Here is a 19153-nt window from a genome sequence, read left to right as displayed (position 1 = left end):
CGAGGGCCACACGCCGGCCCGGCCGGCCGCGCGGGGCGGGGCGCTGGGTGCGGGGCCGGCCGGGCCCTCCCCTTTGTCTCGCCAGCTTTGGGGGCGCAGGCGCGCAGGCCCCGCCACTCGGCCCCGCCCCGCGCACGACCCGGCCCCGCCCCGCGCGCCACCCGGCCCCGCCCCGCGCCGCGCGTCCTCGGGCGCGTGCGGGCTCTTCCGCCCCGCCCCGGCCCGACGAGTCCACTGCGCCGGCAGCGGAGGAGGGTAGGCGAGCTGCGGTCCTGGTCCCGGCCGCCCGTTCCAGCCCCGTGGGGACGCAGCGAGCCCCGTGGTGGTCTCCCACTGCCTTCCGTCTTTGCGGCCGCGGGGAGCGTCGCGCCGCGCCGAGGGCTCTGGCGGCGAGGCGGGCGTGCGCGGGAGCCGCCTCCCCTGCGTGCGCTGTCCGCGGCGCGTGGTACATCCCGCTGCTTCATTTCCCGTGCGCGGCCGGGCCACCTCTTCCTTTCCCCAGCCGTCCCGCGCCACGAGCCCTCCTCCTTGGTCGCCGCGTCCTTGGCAGGTGTGAGTACCGCAGCCCGCGCCCAGAGGAGCCGCACGCGCCGCGGAGGCCCCCAGGGGCCGGGGCGGGGGGGGCGGCGGGCGCCCGGCGTTGCGCCCGCGGCTCTGCGGCGTCAGGGCCCGGGGCGTCGGTGCTGCCGGCGTGCGGGCGGAGGGGCGGGGGACCGGGTGCGGCGGGCGCAGAGGGGCGGGGCACGCGGGCCACGTGGCCGGCCGGACCCCGCCGCAGCCCCTGGCCCTGCTGCAGCCCCGGCGTGGGGGGCGGCGGCCGGGGGTTGGGGGTGGCCGGGGGCTCTTCCTTTGTCCCGCGCGCGCCTGTTGGGTACCTGCTGCGCACCGGTCTTCGGCCTGGGGGCCAGGCTCCGGCCCAACCCTTGTGGAACCCTGACGGTTCTTGGATGCGAGAAAGAGCAAGGACGTGTCTTCTGAGTGACTCGAAAGAAGTGCGCAGGGTTCTCTGAGTGCCCGGGAGTCACGATTCGGATAAGGTTGCCCCGACGGGAAGCGCCGTAGAAGCCAGTGTCTGAAGCGGTGTGGGTAATTCCTCCCGGAGACAGAGGGGCACTGTGAGCGGAAGGGAGAGAGAAAGGCTCCTCCTGGAGCCAAGGGGGTGGTGTGGGATGGAGGCTGAACGTCAGGCTTCCCAGAAGGAAGGGTCAGCCCGGAGCAAGAGAAATTTTTGGCTAAACTTGGTGGGAGGGGGTCCCTGTCCGAGGGGGAGCACCTCTTTAATTGACCCTGGCACATCCCTTCTCTGAGGAAGTGGGCTTGACCTGAGGTTGGGAAGGACGTGTTTTAGGAGGCATCCGCTGGAGCGGCTCTGACACCCCGACCTTCTGGGTACCTGAGCCTGTAAGTGGGCTGTCTTGGATGGGATCTGGTGCTTCCTGAACCTTCCTGTGCCTAGCCCCGTGGACAGCATCATCTTGCGGAGTGACTGGCACACAAACCTGTCATCTCTGTGGGTCAGTGTTCTGGGCCTCCTGCCAGTCCTGGGCAGCGCCCTCCGGGCCGGCCTTTCCTTCTCTGGAGTGGGGCTTGCAGTGAGGTTCACGGCCTGAGGAGAGCCCTTGATGGGCCGAGACAGCTGCCCTCTGGAGGATCTGGTGCAGGGCCATCTCCCCAGCGTTGCTCCTGGGGAGCAGGGTGAGGCTACCAGGGTGGGCAAAGGTGCTTGACCGATGTTTTCGTGAAAGCAGTTTTCTTGAAGGTGATTTTTTTTCCTTTTTAAAGATTAACCAAAAAATTATCTCTGGCATCTGATGCAATGGGGTCTTCCCCTCACTGACTCAGGGGCTTCCTTTCCCCACTGCAGTTGTCCACGGCGTGTGAGGCCTGGGGATGCACACACGAGGACTCAAGTGTGCACAGAAAGGTTGGGGGAGCATGTGCAGTGCTGGGGTCACCCCGAGGGAAGGGGGCACAGGGACCAGGCTGGTGAGCTAAGCCCAGGCTCTGGCGGCTAGGACAGAGTAGAATGGATCGGCTGCGGCATTTGAAGTACGGACGTTGTTGTGCCTGTGTGGGGTGATGTGGGCAGCTGCAGTGGGAGCCCTGAATCTGACGGCATAGGGGTCCCCTTTCTGCCAGCGGGACAGGTTGATATTTCTAAGTGGGGCTTGGAGATCGCCCTGCAAAAGGCAGGTGGCATCCCTGCCTTGCACAGCTAGCCTGTGTGTGGAGCCACGGTGTCCTGGGCTACCCCTCTGTGAGGCAGGCACCCCTCTGTGAGGCTGTCCTTGTTCACTCAGACATGCCAAGTGCTTGTCACTGTCCCTCCGACACAGAAGGTACCACGGAAAGCATTGCTGTGAAGCATGGTCCGACTCTGGGGACCCAGAGGAGATGCAGCTGGCCTGCAGGACCCCTCCCTTCCCCATACACTTGTGTGGGTTCCCACTTCTCCTGGAAGGTGGGCAGAGTTCCTCCGAGTGTGTGACTGGTGGAGTCGTGTCCAGAAGATGGGGAAGTGGTGTGGAAGGCAGAGCCTGGGGAGGGTCCAGCCCTTCCCAGAAACCTTCCCCATTCACCCAGGCTCACGGGGACTGACAGGCGCCTGGCCCTTGGGTGGGCACAGCTGTGGCGGGCCACATCCTTCCCTTCCAGGCCCTCCAGCCAGGAGTGTCCTTTTGGGGGCTACTGCCAGGTTCCCGTCCCAGCTCTGAGAAGAGCTCTGTCTGCGCTTCGGGTCACGGACTCAACTTCCCTGCAGTCAGAACGCAGACTGCACCAGGCTGGGACGGTTGCAGAGGAGGGGCCGTCTGTAGCCAGTCCCAACTCAGTCCGCTTTCAGGAGCAGAGGGTGGGGACACCTGAGGCCCCTTCCTTCTGGGTCTTTGCTCTGGTGTTCCTCAGGTTTGTTCCGTTGCTGTGCCGTCTGGAGAGATGGTAGGGGAGGGGGTCCACCTGTTTCCCGGGCAGCCTGGGGTCCCCGCTGTATGGCTGGAGGCTTGCACCTTTGTGTTCTCTAAGGGGATCATTCAAACTCAAACTTGCTTTTCTCCTAGGACAGATGGGTTTTCAGTTCAGTTCTTCTTGGAACATGGGAGCTCTCAGACGAGGGAGGTGGAGGCAGTAGAGGTGGGCTCTTGTATCTGAGATGGGGGGCAGGGGGAGCCAGGAGCCCCCTGCTGCCTGGTCCTCCAGTGTCCCTGTGGGTGTAGTTGGTCCCAACACTGGCTTCACCGCTTCCGGGTGACGTTGCCAGTGGGGGTGGCTTGCCGCCATGTGCAGGTGGCCGGCCCAGGGCCTTTTGCGTGCTCCTGTGGGGCAGCTGCTGGTGCTTGTGTGTGCCACGCCCCCCGAGGGCCCCGTGGGTGCCCCTGTCAGTGACCTGATGCTGGTGCTCTCGTGCTTCTGCATGTGAGGCTGAGTTCCTGCTGGAGAAAGGAGGCAGATCTCCAGGGGTCTGGTGACTGGGCTGCTGGGCGGATCCCGGGGCAGGGCGACCAGGTCCATGCCTGGCTGCCTCAGCTCCTGGGCTGCCGCCTTTGTTGGATTTGGGGTGCGGCACGTGGTGTTTCCGGCCCGTTTTCCCGTGTGTGATCGGGCTAAAGCCCTGTCCTTGTGTACACAGTGGGAAGACTGTCTCTGTTCAAGCCTGGTGTGATGGCGGTGTCCTGTTCCAGCACGGGCACCGGGGCTCGGTGGCTGCTGAGGCCCGTGGACCGGTTGTGGTTGTCTTGTGCCTTGTGCAGTGGCCTGGATTTAGTGGCAGCGTCACAGCAGGGCTGGGTGGGGATCCCCTGTACTGGGAGCACTGGGGTGCTGGCTGACCTCTGCCCAGGTTGGAACAGGTGGGAGGGTGCTCAGATGGTGTCCCCCAGGGCCTGCCTGGGCTACAGATAACAGCAACCCTAGGAGCTGCTCGTTTCAAGTGTCGGCCAAGTGGCGCTGCCCCAGGGGGGTGGACTCCACCTTCTGGGATTTTGGCGGTGGGTCTGCTGGGTGTTCATCTTCAGTTCGCCCCACCACACACCTCCACGCCACCTTCCCAAGCACCTTTTGCAAAGGCCTTCCAGCACGCTTGTGCTGCCCTTTCTGACTGCCTCTAACCTGTTGCTTTCTCTCCATGCCACCCTAGGAGACCGAAGTGAAAGTAAGTACCGCCTGTCCCTGCTGCAGTGTGTTCCCTCCGCCCCAGCCAGGGAGCCCCCAGTCCACTTGCCCCAGCACGTGCGGCCCGGCTGCCGGGCCCCCGTTCCCTTGTCCGCAACACAGAGGTGCTGGGTTTGCTGTAGTTGGGCTTCGACCCGGTGGAGTAGGGCAGGGGTGGGCATCTCGGTACTTCCCTGGACCGAGCCAGTTTCTGCCTCAGGGAGGGGGCAGCCCCTGAGCAGGCCGGGAGTGGCCTGCCGCTTCTCTGGGCTGAGCGTGGAGCTGCGGCCCCAGCTGGCCCCTGGTACAGGCCACATCCCTCATTCTCCTGAGACGTCTTAAGCAGCTTCCCCTCCCTGAGGTGCAGCGGCCCCAGAGCTGTGAGCAGAGCCTGGTGTGATGTCAGGAGTCAAGGACAGCATTTAGGCCAATAGGGTCTGGCAGGGCTTCAACCCTGGGGGTCAGCCTAGTGGATACAGCTGAAGGAGCCCAACCACCCCAACTCTGGGCTGCTCTGGTGAGGGTCTACCGGGGGCTGGGTGCCAGAAAGACTGAAGGGCAGACAGGCCCTGCCTGATTGGCCTGCCGTCCCCTCAGGGACAGTGGGTGATGTCACAATGCCTTGCCTCCTGGGCACACGCCCCCACCTCCCACCACTGCCTCTGCCTCCAGCCTGGCCTTGGTAAGCACCACTGCCGGCCTGGGGGGGAGGGCACAAGGGGGTGGCCCGGGGCTCCCTCCAAGCCTGGGGCTTCTGTCCTGTGGCCTGCGCCATTAGAGGCCCCTGGCATGTCCCTTCACAGTACACGGGGGCTCTTCTCCCAAATCCTGGTGGACAGCTGACATGTCCCACTGGGTAATGAGAACCAGGTTTCAGTTTTGTTTGGGGGTGTTAGGAAAGAGACGGCGATCCTGTACAGGTAGTGGGGAGGGTTTGCTGTCCTCCCGGTGGAGACCTTGTCTCCTGGGGATGAGGGCCCAGCCGGTGGGTGCCCTCGCATAGGCTACACTGCATGACCCCACAGAAGCAGGTGGGGATGACCTGAGGGGACCCTGCTCGGCACCCTGGCAAGTTAGCTTCTGGGTGTTGGGCAGTCGGGGCGGACACTTCTCCTTTGGGGGAGCAGGGCCTGGAGTCGGATCTGTGGCTGGAAGGGATCTCTGTGCTGCTTACAGCCGTTCCTCTAGAAGCCAGCTGAGTGTGAGCTCAGACCACTAGGTACACCTTAAGAGCAGACTGGCTTCTGGGCCTTTCTGGGCTTGAGCCGCTCCCGGCCAGAGGCTGCGGTGGTGGCAGTGGCCCCGACCCCTCAGTTCAGACGACCGTGGTCTCCAAATGAGAGAACACCACCTCTAGCTAAGAAGCTGGGGGCTTGTCCACCGTAGCAGATGGGACACAGAGCCCCCAACCTGTCTTCCACCACCATCCTGGTGATGGGGCCCCTTACGTCAGATGGCACGGAAAGGCGGGAAGGGCATCTTGACACCCTAGGGCCCAGAGAGTCTCAGGTGGCCCCCTCTAACTGTAGGTATGGCCAGAGCTGTGAGCTGATGGGGAGCCTGGTTCTTCCCCGATGTGGCCCTGCAAGGGCGGGCCCTCCACCCTCTGCTCCCAGCTGCCCCCTGAGAGGCTGTCCCTCATCTGAGACCCTTGGCAGCTCCCCTTGGAGCGTGTGTGGCTTTGGATGGTGGTGTGGCCCGTGGTGCGTGTGCACTGCTACAGGGTGGGGTGGGCTGTCCTTAGAGACCGCCAAGCATGTTTCTGGAAACTGGAAGCACCAGTGTGGCAGGCGAGGTGCCAAATGTAGCAAAATCAAAGGATGTCCGGTTAGAATTATAGACGAGCAGTGAGTAATTTTTCAGCACAAATGTCGTGTTTCATGGAACATAATGATTCTAAGAATTATTTGTTTATGAAAGTTGGATTAACTGAGTGCACCCTGCATGTTATTTAGCAGCTCCCCGTGGATGCTGAAGTTTGGACACAGTTGTCTAGACCCTTGTGCAGAGCCTGGGTGCCTAAAAAAAGATTAGTTTTATGGTTAAACACACACACACACACACACACACACACACACACACACACAGAGATACGTATTTGTTTTTTGCTTTACTGAGTTTCCCACGGACTTGACTCTAGGTCCTTGCTTGTTACCGCATGGCACCCCCATTGGGGAGCCCTCCCCGGCCCAGCCAGCCCCAAGAGTCAGGCTGAGGAGGGGGGTGGGGGCGCCATCCTCCCATGGCCCGCTGTGTTGCAACTGCCTTCTTGTGCTTGCTTTTTAACGCTGTGCGGAAGATGAGGAGCGGGAAAGCCTCCTGTACCCTGGAGACTGTCTGGGAGGACAAGCAGAGGTATGGGGAGGCCGAGCGGCGTTTCTACGAGCAGGAGGCCACACGAGCCGCCACCCCCCAGCAGCTCCTGGCTGAGGGGCCAGCCGTGAATGGGCCAGGGCAGGAGGCGGCCAAGGACGCTGAGGAGGCCGATGCCCCTGACAGCAGCAGCGTGAGGGACCCCAGGAAGAGCCATGATGGAAAGAAGCCTCTGCAGAAGAAGAGGAAGCGTTCCCCAAAGAGCTGGTTCGGCCAGGCGGACCTGGCCCTTGTGGGCCTCTCAGCCGACCACGTTTGGCTGGACAAGCCAATGTTTGACCAGGCAGAGAGCTCTTACCGCCAGAGGCTGGCAGATGCAGCCGCCCAGCCAGCCTCCCTGGCCCCCCGGGGCCCCTGCACGCACGGAAGCCAGGTGGCCTGCCACCACGTGACCTGGGGCATCTGGGTCAACAAGTCTTCCTTCGACCAGGCCGAACAGGCATTTGTGGAGTGGTCTCAAGCCTTGCTGTTGGCCGCCGAGGGGAGCGGCAGACAAGGGGCTTCTGACACAGGCCAGCCGGCGGCCGCCCCCGACCTGGCGCTCACCCGCCAGCCCAGCCCCCTGGCTGACAGCCAGTCCCCACTGGGCAGCCTGCAGGCGCTGGTGCAGGAGGTGTGGCTCGAGAAGCCCCAGTATGATGCAGCGGAGAGGGGCTTCTACGAGGCCATGTTTGACGGCCACCCCCCCGGGAAGGTGCGCCTGCAGGAGCGAGCAGGCCAGGTTGAGGCGGCCCGGCGGGGCCGCAGAGACCGGCGAGGGCGCAACACTGTGGGAAGCAAGCGGGTCGGGCCTCGGCGGGTTGATGGGGAGGCTTCCTCTGCCCTGCCCTACTGGTACTTCCTGCACAAGGATGCCGAGGCCCCCTGGCTCAGCAAGCCCACCTATGACAGCGCAGAGTGCCGTCACCATGCTGCTGAGGCCCTCCGCATGGCCTGGCGCCTCGAAGCTGCTTCCCTGGCTCACCGACCTGGTGCCCGGTCTGGCCCGTCCATGTCCAGCCTGAGACCCAAGTAGGAGAAACATGCCGAGCGGGTTCCTGGCCTGGGCTTCCCCGGGCTGGGGGCCCTGCCTGCTCTTCTCCCCACCCCCACCCCCGGCATGGCTCTCCCCGACACTCCTGGACCCGGCTAAGTTGGATACAGGAGTGGGTTGGGCAGAGGTAGTTCCTGGGGCAGTGCAGCAAAAACCTCCCAAGGTTTGGGGCTGTTGGGGGGTGAGAAGGGGTTAGCACAGGGCCAAGTCTGCCTTGTGTCGGGTTTCCCTTTTGACTGGGCAACTCCCAGAGTCCCCTCTGGCTGTCACAGGTCAGGGCAGGGGGAGTGTTGAAGGCTCCTGGCCCGAGCCCCACTGGGGAAGGCGTGGGAACCGGCACGTCCTTCCTGCCTTCCTCGTCTGGAACCACCTCTAAGGTGAGGTGAGTGTGTCTGGGACACCAGCATGCTGTCCGTTGAGCCACTTGGCCTGAAGGACACCCCTGGACGAGGCTTACTTGCCTTCAGCTTGGGGACCCAGGGCTTGCCCCAGGGTGGTTCCGTGTGGCACCAGCAGTGGTCCGTGGGTGCCAGAGCCTGGCGAAGGGCAGGGGTAGAGGCGGGGGGCTGGGCGGAGATGCCCGACTCTGAGGGAAGATGGTATGTGCAGCCGCAGGGGGGTGGGTTGTGGGGGGCTGTGCAGGCCAGGCCTCAGGGAAGCCGCACCATCCCAGCCTTCCGTTCGCACCTCCTCCGTGGGGTCGGATTTGCTGGTTTGACAGCATCCAAACCTTGGTGTGAGGGACAGGGTGTGGGACCCCTTGTGTCCCTGTTGGCATTGTGGGGGGGGGGCATGGAGCTAAACTGTCCATAGTGGCCTGGCTCCTCCTGACGGGGTTACCGGGGTGGGTGGAGGAGAGTCATGGGACCCAGCCCCCTTGTCACCAAGGGCTCACTTGGTGAGGTCCAGTGATAGCCTGGGGCCCTTGGCACAGAGAAGTGGTGACATCGGTCCATTTCTGTGGCCCTGGGTCAGGAACAGGAGGGGCCGTGCTCAGTGTAGGAGGGCAGGCAGGCCTAGTGTGGCTTCTGGTGGAGAGCTGCGGTTCTCGAGGTTACTGGCCTCCGGACCCCAAAGAGCTTCTCTTACATCTCGATTTTTTGCCACGTTAGCATAGAAAACAAATCTTGAAAGTACTTTATTCGTTGAAAAGTGAGTTTGTCACTTGTTACTGTTTACGACTTGTTCTTACAAGTGATGGTTTTCCCGAAACAACAGCTCAGTGAGCATTGGCCTTGATCGACGTTCTCTACAAATCTCTTCAGTGTCTTGCTTAACAGGAGGCAGCTGGATTCTAACGCTTTCTTCTGCATTCAGTCTGTTGGTGTGAATTGTTTGATGGACATAAATTGAGCCTTGCACAGATGTGTGGTTGGAACGGGAGGGCCGTGGGGACCCCAGAAGTTCCTCGCCCCAGTTTGAGAGCCGCTGGTCTTGGGGACAAGCCTGGGAACTGCCAACCTGAGAACCAAAGGGGCGGGAGCAGGGATGGTGTGGAGGGGCTGGTTCAGCTATGCCGAGACCACCTGTGCTCTGACCCGGACCCCGATCCCCCTGCACCCTTGGTTTCTGGGCTGTTGGTGGGGTGCTCTTGCAGGCCAGGCCTGGGGCCTTCAGGGATGCACCCTTTCCTTCCCGCCGACTGTCTTGGTCTCTCCTCCCCTTTCCAGCAGGAAAATGGCTACGAACTTCCTAGTGCACGAGAAGATCTGGTTTGACAAGTTCAAATATGACGATGCAGAAAGAAAATTCTATGAGCAGATGAACGGGCCTGTGGCTGGCTCCTCGCGCCAGGTAGGGATGTACTCGGAGCATTGGGGGACTGTGCCAGCATCGGGAGGGCAGAGGCATGTTGGGCCCAGCTGGCTCTGCTCCGGGTGCTGGTGGTGGGGTCTTTGGAGGTGTGGCCCCAGATGGCTCCTGGGGTTCTGGATCTGCTCGCGCGTTGGCACGGGGCAGACTGTTCACTTGCACCGTCTCAGACCAGTGGGCACACCGGTGCCCATCAGGACGGCGTGGGCCTGGGTTGGGCCTGCAGACTGGGCGTCCCTCAGGCCCTGTTGTCACGGCTCCAAGACTCCGGCCGACCCGAGCCCTTGCGCTCCGCGCCGTCCCGCTGAGCTTTCACTCTGTATAGCTCTGGCTCGCTCTCTGTAGGAGGGTTTTTCTCTCTCTCTTTTTTTTTTCATTAAAATTGTTTTAATGGAAAAAAAAACAAAAAAACAAAAGACTGGTTCCTTCTGCACTGTCTCTACAGGAGAACGGCGCCAGTGTGATCCTTCGAGACATTGCAAGAGCCAGAGAAAACATCCAGAAATCCCTGGCCGGTGTGAGTACCTGCAGGCTCGCACTGGCATGTCCGACTTTGCCCGGTCCTGCTGCTGAGCACGTGGCCGTCAGGACAGAGTTAGGGCGAGGTGTACGGTGCTGGGTTCCCGCTGGGACAGGGACCTGCACCCCCGCCACCACAGAAGCCTTCCTTGCTGGGCCTCTCGCCTGCTTGCTGGCGGTCGCCCAGGACTCCTTCCTGCGCTCACCCTGCCTGCCGCTCAGTGCTGTCCCTGGGCCAACACCATGGTCCTCCAGCGCACTCCGCAGGCACAGGCCTGGAGGCGGCCTCCTTGCTTTGCACCCTGCTTGGGGAGGAGTGTGAGCGGCGGCATCTGCTGCCCCTTTCTCTTGCTCCCTAGGCCCTGCCTCCCCAGAGAGATGGGTTCACGGGCTGTGTGGAGGCCAAATGATAGACTCTGAGGCCCAGAGAGGGGCCGTGCAGCCCAGTTCAGCCTCCAGGTCCCAGATGGGATCAGGAGAGGAGGCCAGGTCCATGTCCAGCTCTGTTTCTAGCCTGGCTGGGCAGGTGTGTCCCTAGGAGGAGACAGACCTGCTTCTCTGCCTTCCTAGGCGGCGGAGTCAGGACCTCGTTCTCCCTCTGGGACACGTGGTACCCTGTCCTTGAAGGCGGAGTGTCATCAGAGTTGTGTTCCTTCTGGAGACTTTAGGAAAGACTTTCTCGTTGCCTTTCCCACCTTGAAGAAGCCGCCCTCATGTGTCGGCCTGTGGCTTCTAGCCAGCTGTGTCCTGACTCCAGCGCCATCTCACATTTTCTTCTCTTCTGCCTCTCGCTGACACGGGGCCCGCCCAGATAACCCAGGAGCATTTCCCTGTCTGCAGAGCCTCCGCTTTGTCCTGTGGGCAGCATCCCTTTTGCCACCTGAGGCCATCATTTTGTTGGCTTTGGGGATTAGCACGTGGGCAAGTTCGGGAGCCTCTGCCTGCCACGGCTGGGCGGGACAGCTCTCAACAAACCCCAGGGGCTGTTGCCACTGCTTCCTGCCTCGGGGGCCCTGCTTTATGCTTGGCCCCCACTTGCTGTCGCCTCGCACCCAGGCCGGTGTGCGGGATTCCAGTCCCCCCGGAAGGCCAGGGCCGGGGAGCTAAGCGGCTCGGGGGCCAGCTGCCCTGGGGGTTCTTGGGCTGCAGGAACTCTTCCTCTGGCCCTCAGGGCACCCTGGCCGTGTTGGGGGTTGAAAGCATGTGGGCGTCCTGCTAGGACTGCTGGTTTGCTGGGGTTGCTGTAACAAAGCACCCCAGACCAAGGGCTTAAACGGTACACTTTATTTAAAATCAGTCTGGAAGCTAGAAGTCGAAGGTCAAGGTGTGGGCAGGTTCTGAGCCCTATCGTGGGCACGTGCGTGGCCCTCATTCTCCTGTGTCTTTACATTGTGTTCCCTCCGGGTGTTTGTTTCCAGATTGCCTTTTATGAGGACAGTAGTCAGAATTAGGGCCACCTTAATGACTTCATTATAACTGGATTACCACTGTAGAGGCCCAGTTTCCAAACAAGCCCCTGTTCTGTGGTAGTGGTGGGAACTTCAGGGGGAGTGTCCTTCAACCACTAACAGGGACCCAGGAAGGACATTGCTGGCCCAGCCCCAGGCTTGGATTTGGGTTGGAGAGAGCTCAGCAGCCACTGCGACCTGAGAACCCAGAGCTTCCTGGGAATTGTGTACGGTGCCAGGGGCAGGGTTGGATGTGGGGATGGAAGGTGGCACTGTCCCCTGTGGCCCACTGTCACAGGCCAGGACTAGACGGGGAAGCCTAGGTCTGCCTCACAGGCTGGGGTTGGGGGCCCTAGACTGCCTGGCATCCTCATTCCTTGCCTGGGTCAGAGTCGGGGTGGGTGAGGTCGTCCCAGGGCACAGACTTCAGTGAGAGACTTGAGAGCATGCAGGGCCTGGTGGTGGTTAACCCAGTGGCCGCCAGCACTCGGGGCTCTGCCCACCACTTTGGCCTTGTGCCAGGTGGGGCCTTGCCTGGAGCTTGCACCCTTGGGACCTGTCAGTAGGCAGTCCCCACTCAGTGGTGACACCAGCGCAAAGGCTTGAGGCACCAGCCTGCGGCCGGGCCCGGATGCATTTGCTCGACAGGTACTGACCCCCCAGGAGAGGCGGCTGGCGGGGGGCTTGCTGAGATGGGAACCGGGCCTGGGTGTGCGGGCTGGTAGAACGGGAGGAGGGTCGGGATTTCATCCCCGTGTGATGGGAACTGTTGCAAATGCTAGCGAGCGTGGCGTAGAGAGAGCTGAGTGCTGGGGGACAGGCTGGAGAGGGGGCCACGTGCCAGGCGGCGGCGGCCGAGACGTGAGCGAGTCCACAGCTTTCCATTGGCGGAGCGAGGGAGTTGAGCTGAAGGAGCGGAGTGCCGTGAGCAGAGCCCACCCTGGTGCCGGTGCTCCTGCCCCAGCTGCATGGCGTCCGGTCTCTGCCTTTGGCTGGGTCCGCTAGGAGCCAGATGTGGGAGCTGGTGGGCCACGGGTTAGGTAACATTGGCCTTGCATTGCTCACTGACCCCCAGCAGGGAGCCGGGCGCCTGTCCTTTCTGGGGACCTTTAGCTTGTCTGTGATTTGGGGGCGTGTTGAGCAGAGGAGGAGGTCGTGGGGCTTGCCCTCACGAAATGGCCAGGTACACTCTGTTCTCCTCTCCACTCTGTTGGGTATGTATGTGTAGGCCCCTGAGGTGTAAGTCGGGCTTGAGGCGTGGTGCCCTGCTGAGGGGCTCCCGGTGAGGGAGGAACCCAAGGGAGGCTGGCGGGCAGCTGTGCGCCCCGCGTCACCCAGAGCCTTCAAGGGCCGGCTCCATGAGCCAGGTGGCAGGTGTATGGCCTGGGGAAGGCAAGGTGCTATGGAGTGTCTGCACCCTACACAGGAAAGCTCTCTTCTCCTACCTGCACTGGCCCCTGAACCCCCTTCCCTCCTGTGTCCAGTTCCGAGCTGTGCTGCCCGGCCCCACTGTGGCCCAGGCTGTCCCAGGGCTGTATGCAGTCTGCTTCCTCCCGCCCCAAGGGGCAGTGACAGCCAGGGTGTGGGTTCTGCACCACCTCCATGCCAGCGCTCGCTGGGCCCTGTGCTTCCTGCTTGGGTTCATGCTCACAGGGCTTCCTCCCCACTTTTGGGGTTGGAATACCCCAAGTGGACCCAGCGGGGGCTGACAGGAGTCTCTTCCTAGTGTCCAGCAGGTCTCCCACCCATGTTGGGGTTCTGGTTTTCAGTGGCTGTGAACAGGGGGACCCTGGGAGCAGGCTGGGGTGCTGCATCCTCACCTTCCCCCTGCCTTACAGAGCTCAGGCCCTGGGGCCTCCAGCGGACCCAGCGGAGATCACAGTGAGCTTGCCGTCCGGATCGCCAGTCTGGAAGTGGAGAATCAGAGCCTGCGAGGTGGTGAGTCCCTGGGCCTAATGGGTGGGACGCCGTCCCCCGCTGGCCTCCCCCACCCTCTGACCAGCATCCCCTTTGCTCCTGTAGTGGTGCAGGATCTGCAGCAGGCTGTCTCCAGGCTGGAGGCCCGGCTGAGCGTGCTGGAGAAGAGCTCTCCTGCCCATCGGGCCACAGCCCCACAGACCCAGGTGAGTACCTCTCTCAGACCAGGGACCCTCTGCCTGGGCACTGGAGGGGGGCGGGCGGCAGAAGGTGCCCCTGGCCCTCACCCCCAACTGGGGCCCCGGTGGCACGGGCCTCAGCCTCCCTCCCCCACGGCAGCACGTGTCCCCCATGCGCCAAGCGGAGCCCCCTGCCAGGAAGGCGGCCCCTGCCGCGGAGGACGATGAGGATGACGCCATCGACCTGTTCGGCAGCGATGAGGAGGAAGACAAGGAGGCGGCGCGGCTGCGCGCGGAGCGGTTACGGCAGTACGCCGAGAGGAAGGCCAAGAAGCCCGTGCTGGTGGCCAAGTCCTCCATCCTCCTGGACGTCAAGCCTGTGAGTGGCGCGCCCCTTCCCCGCCCCATGTCCCAGGGGGGCTGTCGGGTTAGCCCGCACCCGGGGGCCCTGTAAGGGCTCTGCCTGCTCTGCTGTGCTCTGCGGGAAGCAGGGGACACTCCCTGGGGTCTGCAGCCTCCTGACCCCCAGCCTCTCCACCTCTTTTCCCCCCAGTGGGACGATGAGACAGACATGGCCCAGCTGGAGGCCTGCGTGCGCTCCATCCAGTTAGACGGGCTGACCTGGGGGGGCTCCAAGCTGGTGCCCGTGGGCTACGGCATCCGCAAGCTACAGATCCAGTGCGTGGTGGAGGACGACAAAGTGGGGACTGACCTGCTAGAGGAGGAGGTCACCAAGTTCGAGGAGCACGTGAGTGGACAGGCCCCCAAGCAAACCCCTGGCCAGGCAGGTGGCCACAGCGGGTGGGTCTTTGGGAACCTGGGCCCCGTGTGACCACTGGCCTCCCTCATTCTCAGGTGCAGAGTGTCGACATTGCTGCCTTCAACAAGATCTGAGCCCGAGCACTGGCCCCGGGCCTGGGCGTGTGAGGCCCTGCAGCCATTAAAGACTGAGATCGCGCACTCTGGCTCCTGTGCTCGTCGGGGCCCAGGGGGCGGGCACACTCAGGGAGCAGCACGGCCAAGCTGCAGGCCTCACGCTTGGCCTCCGTCTCATTAGTGTCCCAGCTAGGCCCCTCCTCCGCCAGTGACCCTGGGGCCCAGCACCATCCTCCCCTTCCTTGGTCTCTGCACAGCGTTCTGGTGGCTGTGTGTTCACTCCCTGTCTGCCCCTTCTCTGCCTCTTGGCTGCCCTCCGGATGGCACTCAGCCCTCGGTTACAAGTGCCACACCAGGCTCAAGCTACTGAAGCCAGAAACAGAGTATGCGTTGGCGGCTTGGCGGCTCTGCGGGGGCTGCCAGTCCCGCTTGAGGCACAGGGGGCCTCTCCACTCCACCTCCTCTGGGTTCCATTCCCTGCTGAGCTGACCCCAGGGGAGCAAAAGTGTCCAGGGAAGAAAGGCTCCAGGGGCCGTCCTGGCCCTGCTGCTGTGACCACAGTCATGGGCCCCCCAAGTGGGACCTGTGGGAAACCCTGCCAGGCCTCCCAGCATGTCCAAGGAGCCTGGCCGATTCCTTAGGTGAGGCCCCTGCTGCTCCAACCCTCCAACCCCCGGGGCGCTGCCCGTGTCTGCTCTTTGGCCTCCCCCTCCCCCTCCCCCACTGGAGACCTGGACCCTGGGCAGGCCCGTGACAAATCGACCTGTGGAGTCGTGCCCACGGTCCTGTCCGGGCGGTACTTGGCACTGGCAGCCCCTCCCCTGGACCGTTGGCCAGCGAGGCTGGTGAGACAGCCATTCTGAGTTGGGGACAAAGGGTGTGGGCTGTGGTTACTTCCGGTCGAACTGGTGCCCTCCAGGGGCCCAAGCCACACGGGAATGGACTGCCCCCCCCCCCTGACGGCGGGGGCCCTGGGGGCCCTCTTACTCCGTCAGCACCACACGTCCCTGAGCACCGCCGACGTGCCCCCTCGGAGCAAGCTGTAGGGTTCCCGGCACCTACCGCCCCTCCCCAGGGCAGGCAGGGTGTGGCTTTAGCGCGGCTTCGGGCGCCCGCGGTGCTAGTCGCCCTGCCAGGGGGGCGGGCCCCGATCAAACCTGGGGCGGGGCGTCACGTGGGCGCGGGGCGGGGCGCGGGCCGGAGTCCGGGCGTCGGGGCGCAATGGCGGCGGAGCAGGACCCCGAGGCGCGCGCTGCGGCTCGCCCGCTGCTCACCGACCTCTACCAGGCCACCATGGCGCTGGGCTACTGGCGCGCGGGGCGGGCGCAGGAACAGGCGGAGTTCGAGCTCTTCTTCCGCGGCTGCCCGTTCGGCGGCGCCTTCGCCCTGGCCGCGGGGCTGCGCGACTGCGTGCGTTTCCTGCGCGCCTTCCGCTTGCAGGACGCAGGTAGTCCCACCCTCCTCCGGCCGGCCCCCATGACCCTGCTGGTCACCTGCCACCTAGTCGCGTCTTTCCCTCCCCGACCCCTCGCCTGAGAGCCCCGGCCCAGAGTCCCCCATGGCCCAACAAGCCTCCCAGGACCCCCGACGGTCCCGGCCCCGACGAGTCCTCCACGGCCTGCGCTAGCTCCAGCCCACAAGGGCCTCTGTCACCCCCAGACGTGCAGTTTCTGGCCTCGATGCTGCCGTCCGACACGGACCCCGCGTTCTTCGAGCACCTTCGTGCCCTCGACTGCTCCGATGTGACGGTGCGGGCCCTGCCCGAGGGCTCCCTCGCCTTCCCTGGCGTGAGTTGCAGGGTGAGCTGGGGGGCAGAGGGCGTGGGCCCAAGCGTGCCGGGCAGCGCCGAGCCGACAACTGCCTCCCCAACCCCCACCCCACGGCAGGTGCCCTTGCTGCAGGTGTGCGGGCCGCTACTGGTGGTGCAGCTGCTGGAGACGCCCCTCCTCTGCCTCGTCAGCTACGCCAGGTGGGGCCCCGCCCGGGTGGGACCCCGCCGGCCTGGAGGCAGACCCGGGGTAGGAGCTGGGCCCCAGGACGACGAGCGGGGACTTCCGGGGGGGCGGGTATTTGGGATGGGGCGTGGTTCCGCCCAGGAAACGGAGCGCGGGGCCAGGGCTCTGGAGAGGGGCCTCCCGCGCCCCCTGGAGGGCCGCGAAGGGGGCCCAGGTCCGCGGTGACTTCGTGACCCTCACCGCAGGTCCCCTGCTCCCTTGTCTCCGACAGCCTCATCGCCACCAACGCTGCGCGGCTTCGCCTGATCGCGGGTCCGAAGAAGCGGCTGTTGGAGATGGGGCTGCGGCGAGCCCAGGGCCCGGACGGGGGTCTTACAGCCTCCACCTACAGCTACTTGGGCGGTAAGAGCCTGAGGAGGGAGGCAGGGGCCGGGGAGGGAAGACACCTGCCAGACGTCCTCCAGCCCGTCTGACGCTCGCCTGACGCCCTCCTGACCCCCTGGCTCAGGCTTCGATGGCAGCAGCAATGTGCTGGCAGGACAGCTGCGGGGCGTGCCCCTGGCCGGAACCTTGGCACACTCTTTCATCACTTCCTTTTTGGGCACTGAGGTGCCCCCCAACCCGGTCAGTACCCCCCACGCCCCCGCTGCGCTCCAGGGGGCAGACCCCACAGCCAGTCCTTGCCCACCTGAGCTCCCGGCAGGTAGCCCCAGTGCTGGGAAGCTGGTAGTGCGGGCGTTACCCTGCTCAGACCCCCAGCTGGCGGTCAGCCAGTCCTCACCCTGCACTGTGGGCTGGAGAACCTTCACCGGCCCCTTTCCATAGATGTTGGCTCCGGCTGCCAGTCAGGGCCCCGTGGTGGATCTGGCTGCTTGTGTGGAGGCATGGCTGGGTCGCGTGTGTGCCCATCTGGGACTGGGGGTGCAGGAGCCCCACCGGGGAGAGCGGGCAGCCTTTGTGGCCTATGCCCTGGCTTTTCCCCAGGCCTTCCAGGGCCTGCTGGACACCTACAGTGTGCAGAGGTAAGGCCCAGGTCGTCCCTTGGGTGGGCTCTGCAGAGCAGCTGTGGCCCCTCACCGACCCTTCTCCTTCCTGCTGGCAGGAGCGGTCTCCCTAACTTTCTGGCAGTAGCCCTGGCCCTGGGGGAGCTGGGCTACCGAGCAGTGGGTGTAAGATTGGACAGTGGTGACTTGCTGCAGCAGGCCCAGGAGATCCGCAGGGTCTTCAGGAGCATTTCGGCCCAGTGAGTCCCCTGGGACGGGTTATGCCCACTGAGAGAGCGTGTTGGGAGCAGGAACGTTGGGATGGGGCAGAGAAGAGAGCAGTTTGTTCCTCCCAAAGTGGGGAGATCTGATGTGGTTGCTACTGCAGCAGAAACACTGGGACCTTGGCAGGGAAATCAGGGCTGGGTTCACCCAGGGGCTTCTAAGCAAAAGGCCGGGACCCGTGTGGCTGAAGGCAGATTGTCAGGTGGTGGGGGGGGACGCGTACCTGGGGAGGGAGAGTGACCGGATGCCTCAGGAAACATCTGAGGGGCTGCCCCATCACAGGTTCCAGATGCCCTGGCTGGAATCCGTCTCCATCACCGTCAGCAACAACATTGATGAGGAGGAGCTGACCCGGCTGGCCCAGGAGGTGGGGCGGGCAGGGGCAGGCCAGAGCGGGGCCAGGAGGGCCCCGGGCTTGCAGACGTCAGCTAGGTTCAGTGCCACCTTCTCTCTCCTCGTCCAGGGCAGTGAGGTCAATGTCATTGGCATCGGCACCAATGTGGTCACGTGTCCCCGCCAGCCTTCCCTGGGCTGCGTCTATAAGGTTGGGTTAGGATCTGGGATCCAGTGGGGTGGGCCAGAGGGATCAGGGGTTGGGGGAGAAGAGTCCAGCAACCCCAGCACACGCGTCTGCAGCTGGTGTCTGTGGGAGGCCAACCCCGAATGAAACTGACCGAGGACCCTGAGAAACAGACGCTGCCTGGGAGCAAGGCTGCCTTCCGGCTCCTGGGCGCTGATGGTGAGGCCCTCCCACGCCTCCTGCTCTTCCGCGGTCCTTCTCCCGTCCCCAGGCCCCCCGGTTTACTCTTGGTGTGCACACAGGGTCTCCGCTGTTGGATCTGCTGCAGTTGGCCGAGGAGGCGCCACCGCAGGCTGGGCAGGAGCTCAGGGTCTGGCCTCGAGGGGCCCAGGGAGCCTGTACCGTGAGGCCTGCCCACGTGGAGCCTCTGCTGAGACTCTGGGTCCAGCAGGGACAGGTAGCCGCTTCCTTCTGCTTCCTTAGTCTGCTCCTTCAACCTGAGTTCCCTGGCCCCTGACCCTGACCACTGACACAGCTCCTGCCTTCCCTTTTCCCCCCAGCTGTGTGAGCCCCTTCCATCTCTGGCCGAATCTAGAGCCTTCGCCCAGCTGTCCCTGAGCCGTCTGAGCCCGGAGCACAAGCGGCTGGAGCAGCCTGCACTATACCGGGTGGGTGCACGCCCATGTGGTCAGCTTGCGCCACGTGCCCTCTGTGCCCATGGCCACCCGTCATCCTCTCTTCCTCCTACAGGTGGCGCTGTCTGATAAGCTCCAGGCCTTGGTGGCCAGACTGCGGGCCGGAGGATCCTCCTGAGCACCGAGCTGGGGCTGCCTGAAATCAACATGAATCACTCACTGTCTTGCACAGCTTGTCATGTGTCCTTTTTTCACCCAGCCTGCCGCTCACTTGACCCCCCCCAGGGCCTCCAAGGGTGGGCTGGACTCAGGGATCAGAGCCTGGGTGCATGCCCCCTGGGGGAGGCCCAGGCTCTGCCCTGGGGAGCGGGGGAGGCTGCCTTTCGCTGGGGTCTGAGGGTGGCCAGGCGCTAGGCCAAGGCTGGTAGTCAGGGGCTCGTGCAGCTGGACTGCGGGGCCAGATCTGAGACTC

At 63.9% G+C, this 19153-nt stretch overlaps 2 protein-coding genes across 10 annotated transcripts; both read left to right on the top strand.

Moving 5' to 3' along the window:
* The first annotated feature begins 407 nt into the window (after positions 1 to 407).
* Positions 408 to 14384, top strand: EEF1D (eukaryotic translation elongation factor 1 delta). 6 transcript variants are annotated; one of them, XM_025871247.2, is made up of 8 exons: positions 408 to 552; positions 9226 to 9346; positions 9810 to 9881; positions 13170 to 13269; positions 13354 to 13454; positions 13588 to 13806; positions 13981 to 14175; positions 14283 to 14384. In XM_025871247.2, the coding sequence occupies exons 2-8, from the start codon at positions 9230 to 9232 to the stop codon at positions 14319 to 14321; spliced, it is 843 nt and encodes a 280-aa protein (XP_025727032.1). In that variant the 5' UTR covers positions 408 to 552; positions 9226 to 9229; the 3' UTR covers positions 14322 to 14384. The 6 variants fall into 6 exon arrangements, with proteins under 6 accessions (XP_025727032.1, XP_073749443.1, XP_025727029.1 ...); XM_073893342.1 differs by having other exon boundaries at positions 426 to 550; positions 9223 to 9346; XM_025871244.2 differs by lacking the exon at positions 408 to 552 and adding an exon at positions 6446 to 7530.
* A 1106-nt stretch (positions 14385 to 15490) lies between these two features.
* NAPRT (nicotinate phosphoribosyltransferase) lies at positions 15491 to 18910 on the top strand. 4 transcript variants are annotated; one of them, XM_025871250.2, is made up of 13 exons: positions 15491 to 15750; positions 15963 to 16090; positions 16205 to 16272; positions 16530 to 16660; positions 16767 to 16882; positions 17084 to 17280; positions 17361 to 17501; positions 17809 to 17893; positions 17990 to 18070; positions 18163 to 18265; positions 18349 to 18503; positions 18607 to 18714; positions 18797 to 18910. In XM_025871250.2, exons 1-13 carry the CDS (start codon positions 15525 to 15527, stop codon positions 18857 to 18859), a joined length of 1602 nt encoding a protein of 533 aa, XP_025727035.1. In that variant the 5' UTR covers positions 15491 to 15524; the 3' UTR covers positions 18860 to 18910. The 4 variants fall into 4 exon arrangements, with proteins under 4 accessions (XP_025727035.1, XP_025727033.1, XP_025727034.1 ...); XM_025871248.2 differs by having other exon boundaries at positions 16190 to 16272; XM_025871249.2 differs by having other exon boundaries at positions 15963 to 16102.
* The last annotated feature ends 243 nt before the right edge of the window (positions 18911 to 19153 follow it).

This window comes from Callorhinus ursinus, unplaced genomic scaffold (genome assembly GCF_003265705.2).
Source record: "Callorhinus ursinus isolate GAN/ISIS: 27379988/994484 unplaced genomic scaffold, GSC_fseal_2.0 scaffold5, whole genome shotgun sequence".
NCBI lineage: Eukaryota > Metazoa > Chordata > Mammalia > Carnivora > Otariidae > Callorhinus > Callorhinus ursinus.
Note: the sequence above shows the minus strand (reverse complement) of the source record. Positions and strands in the feature narration are given on the sequence as shown.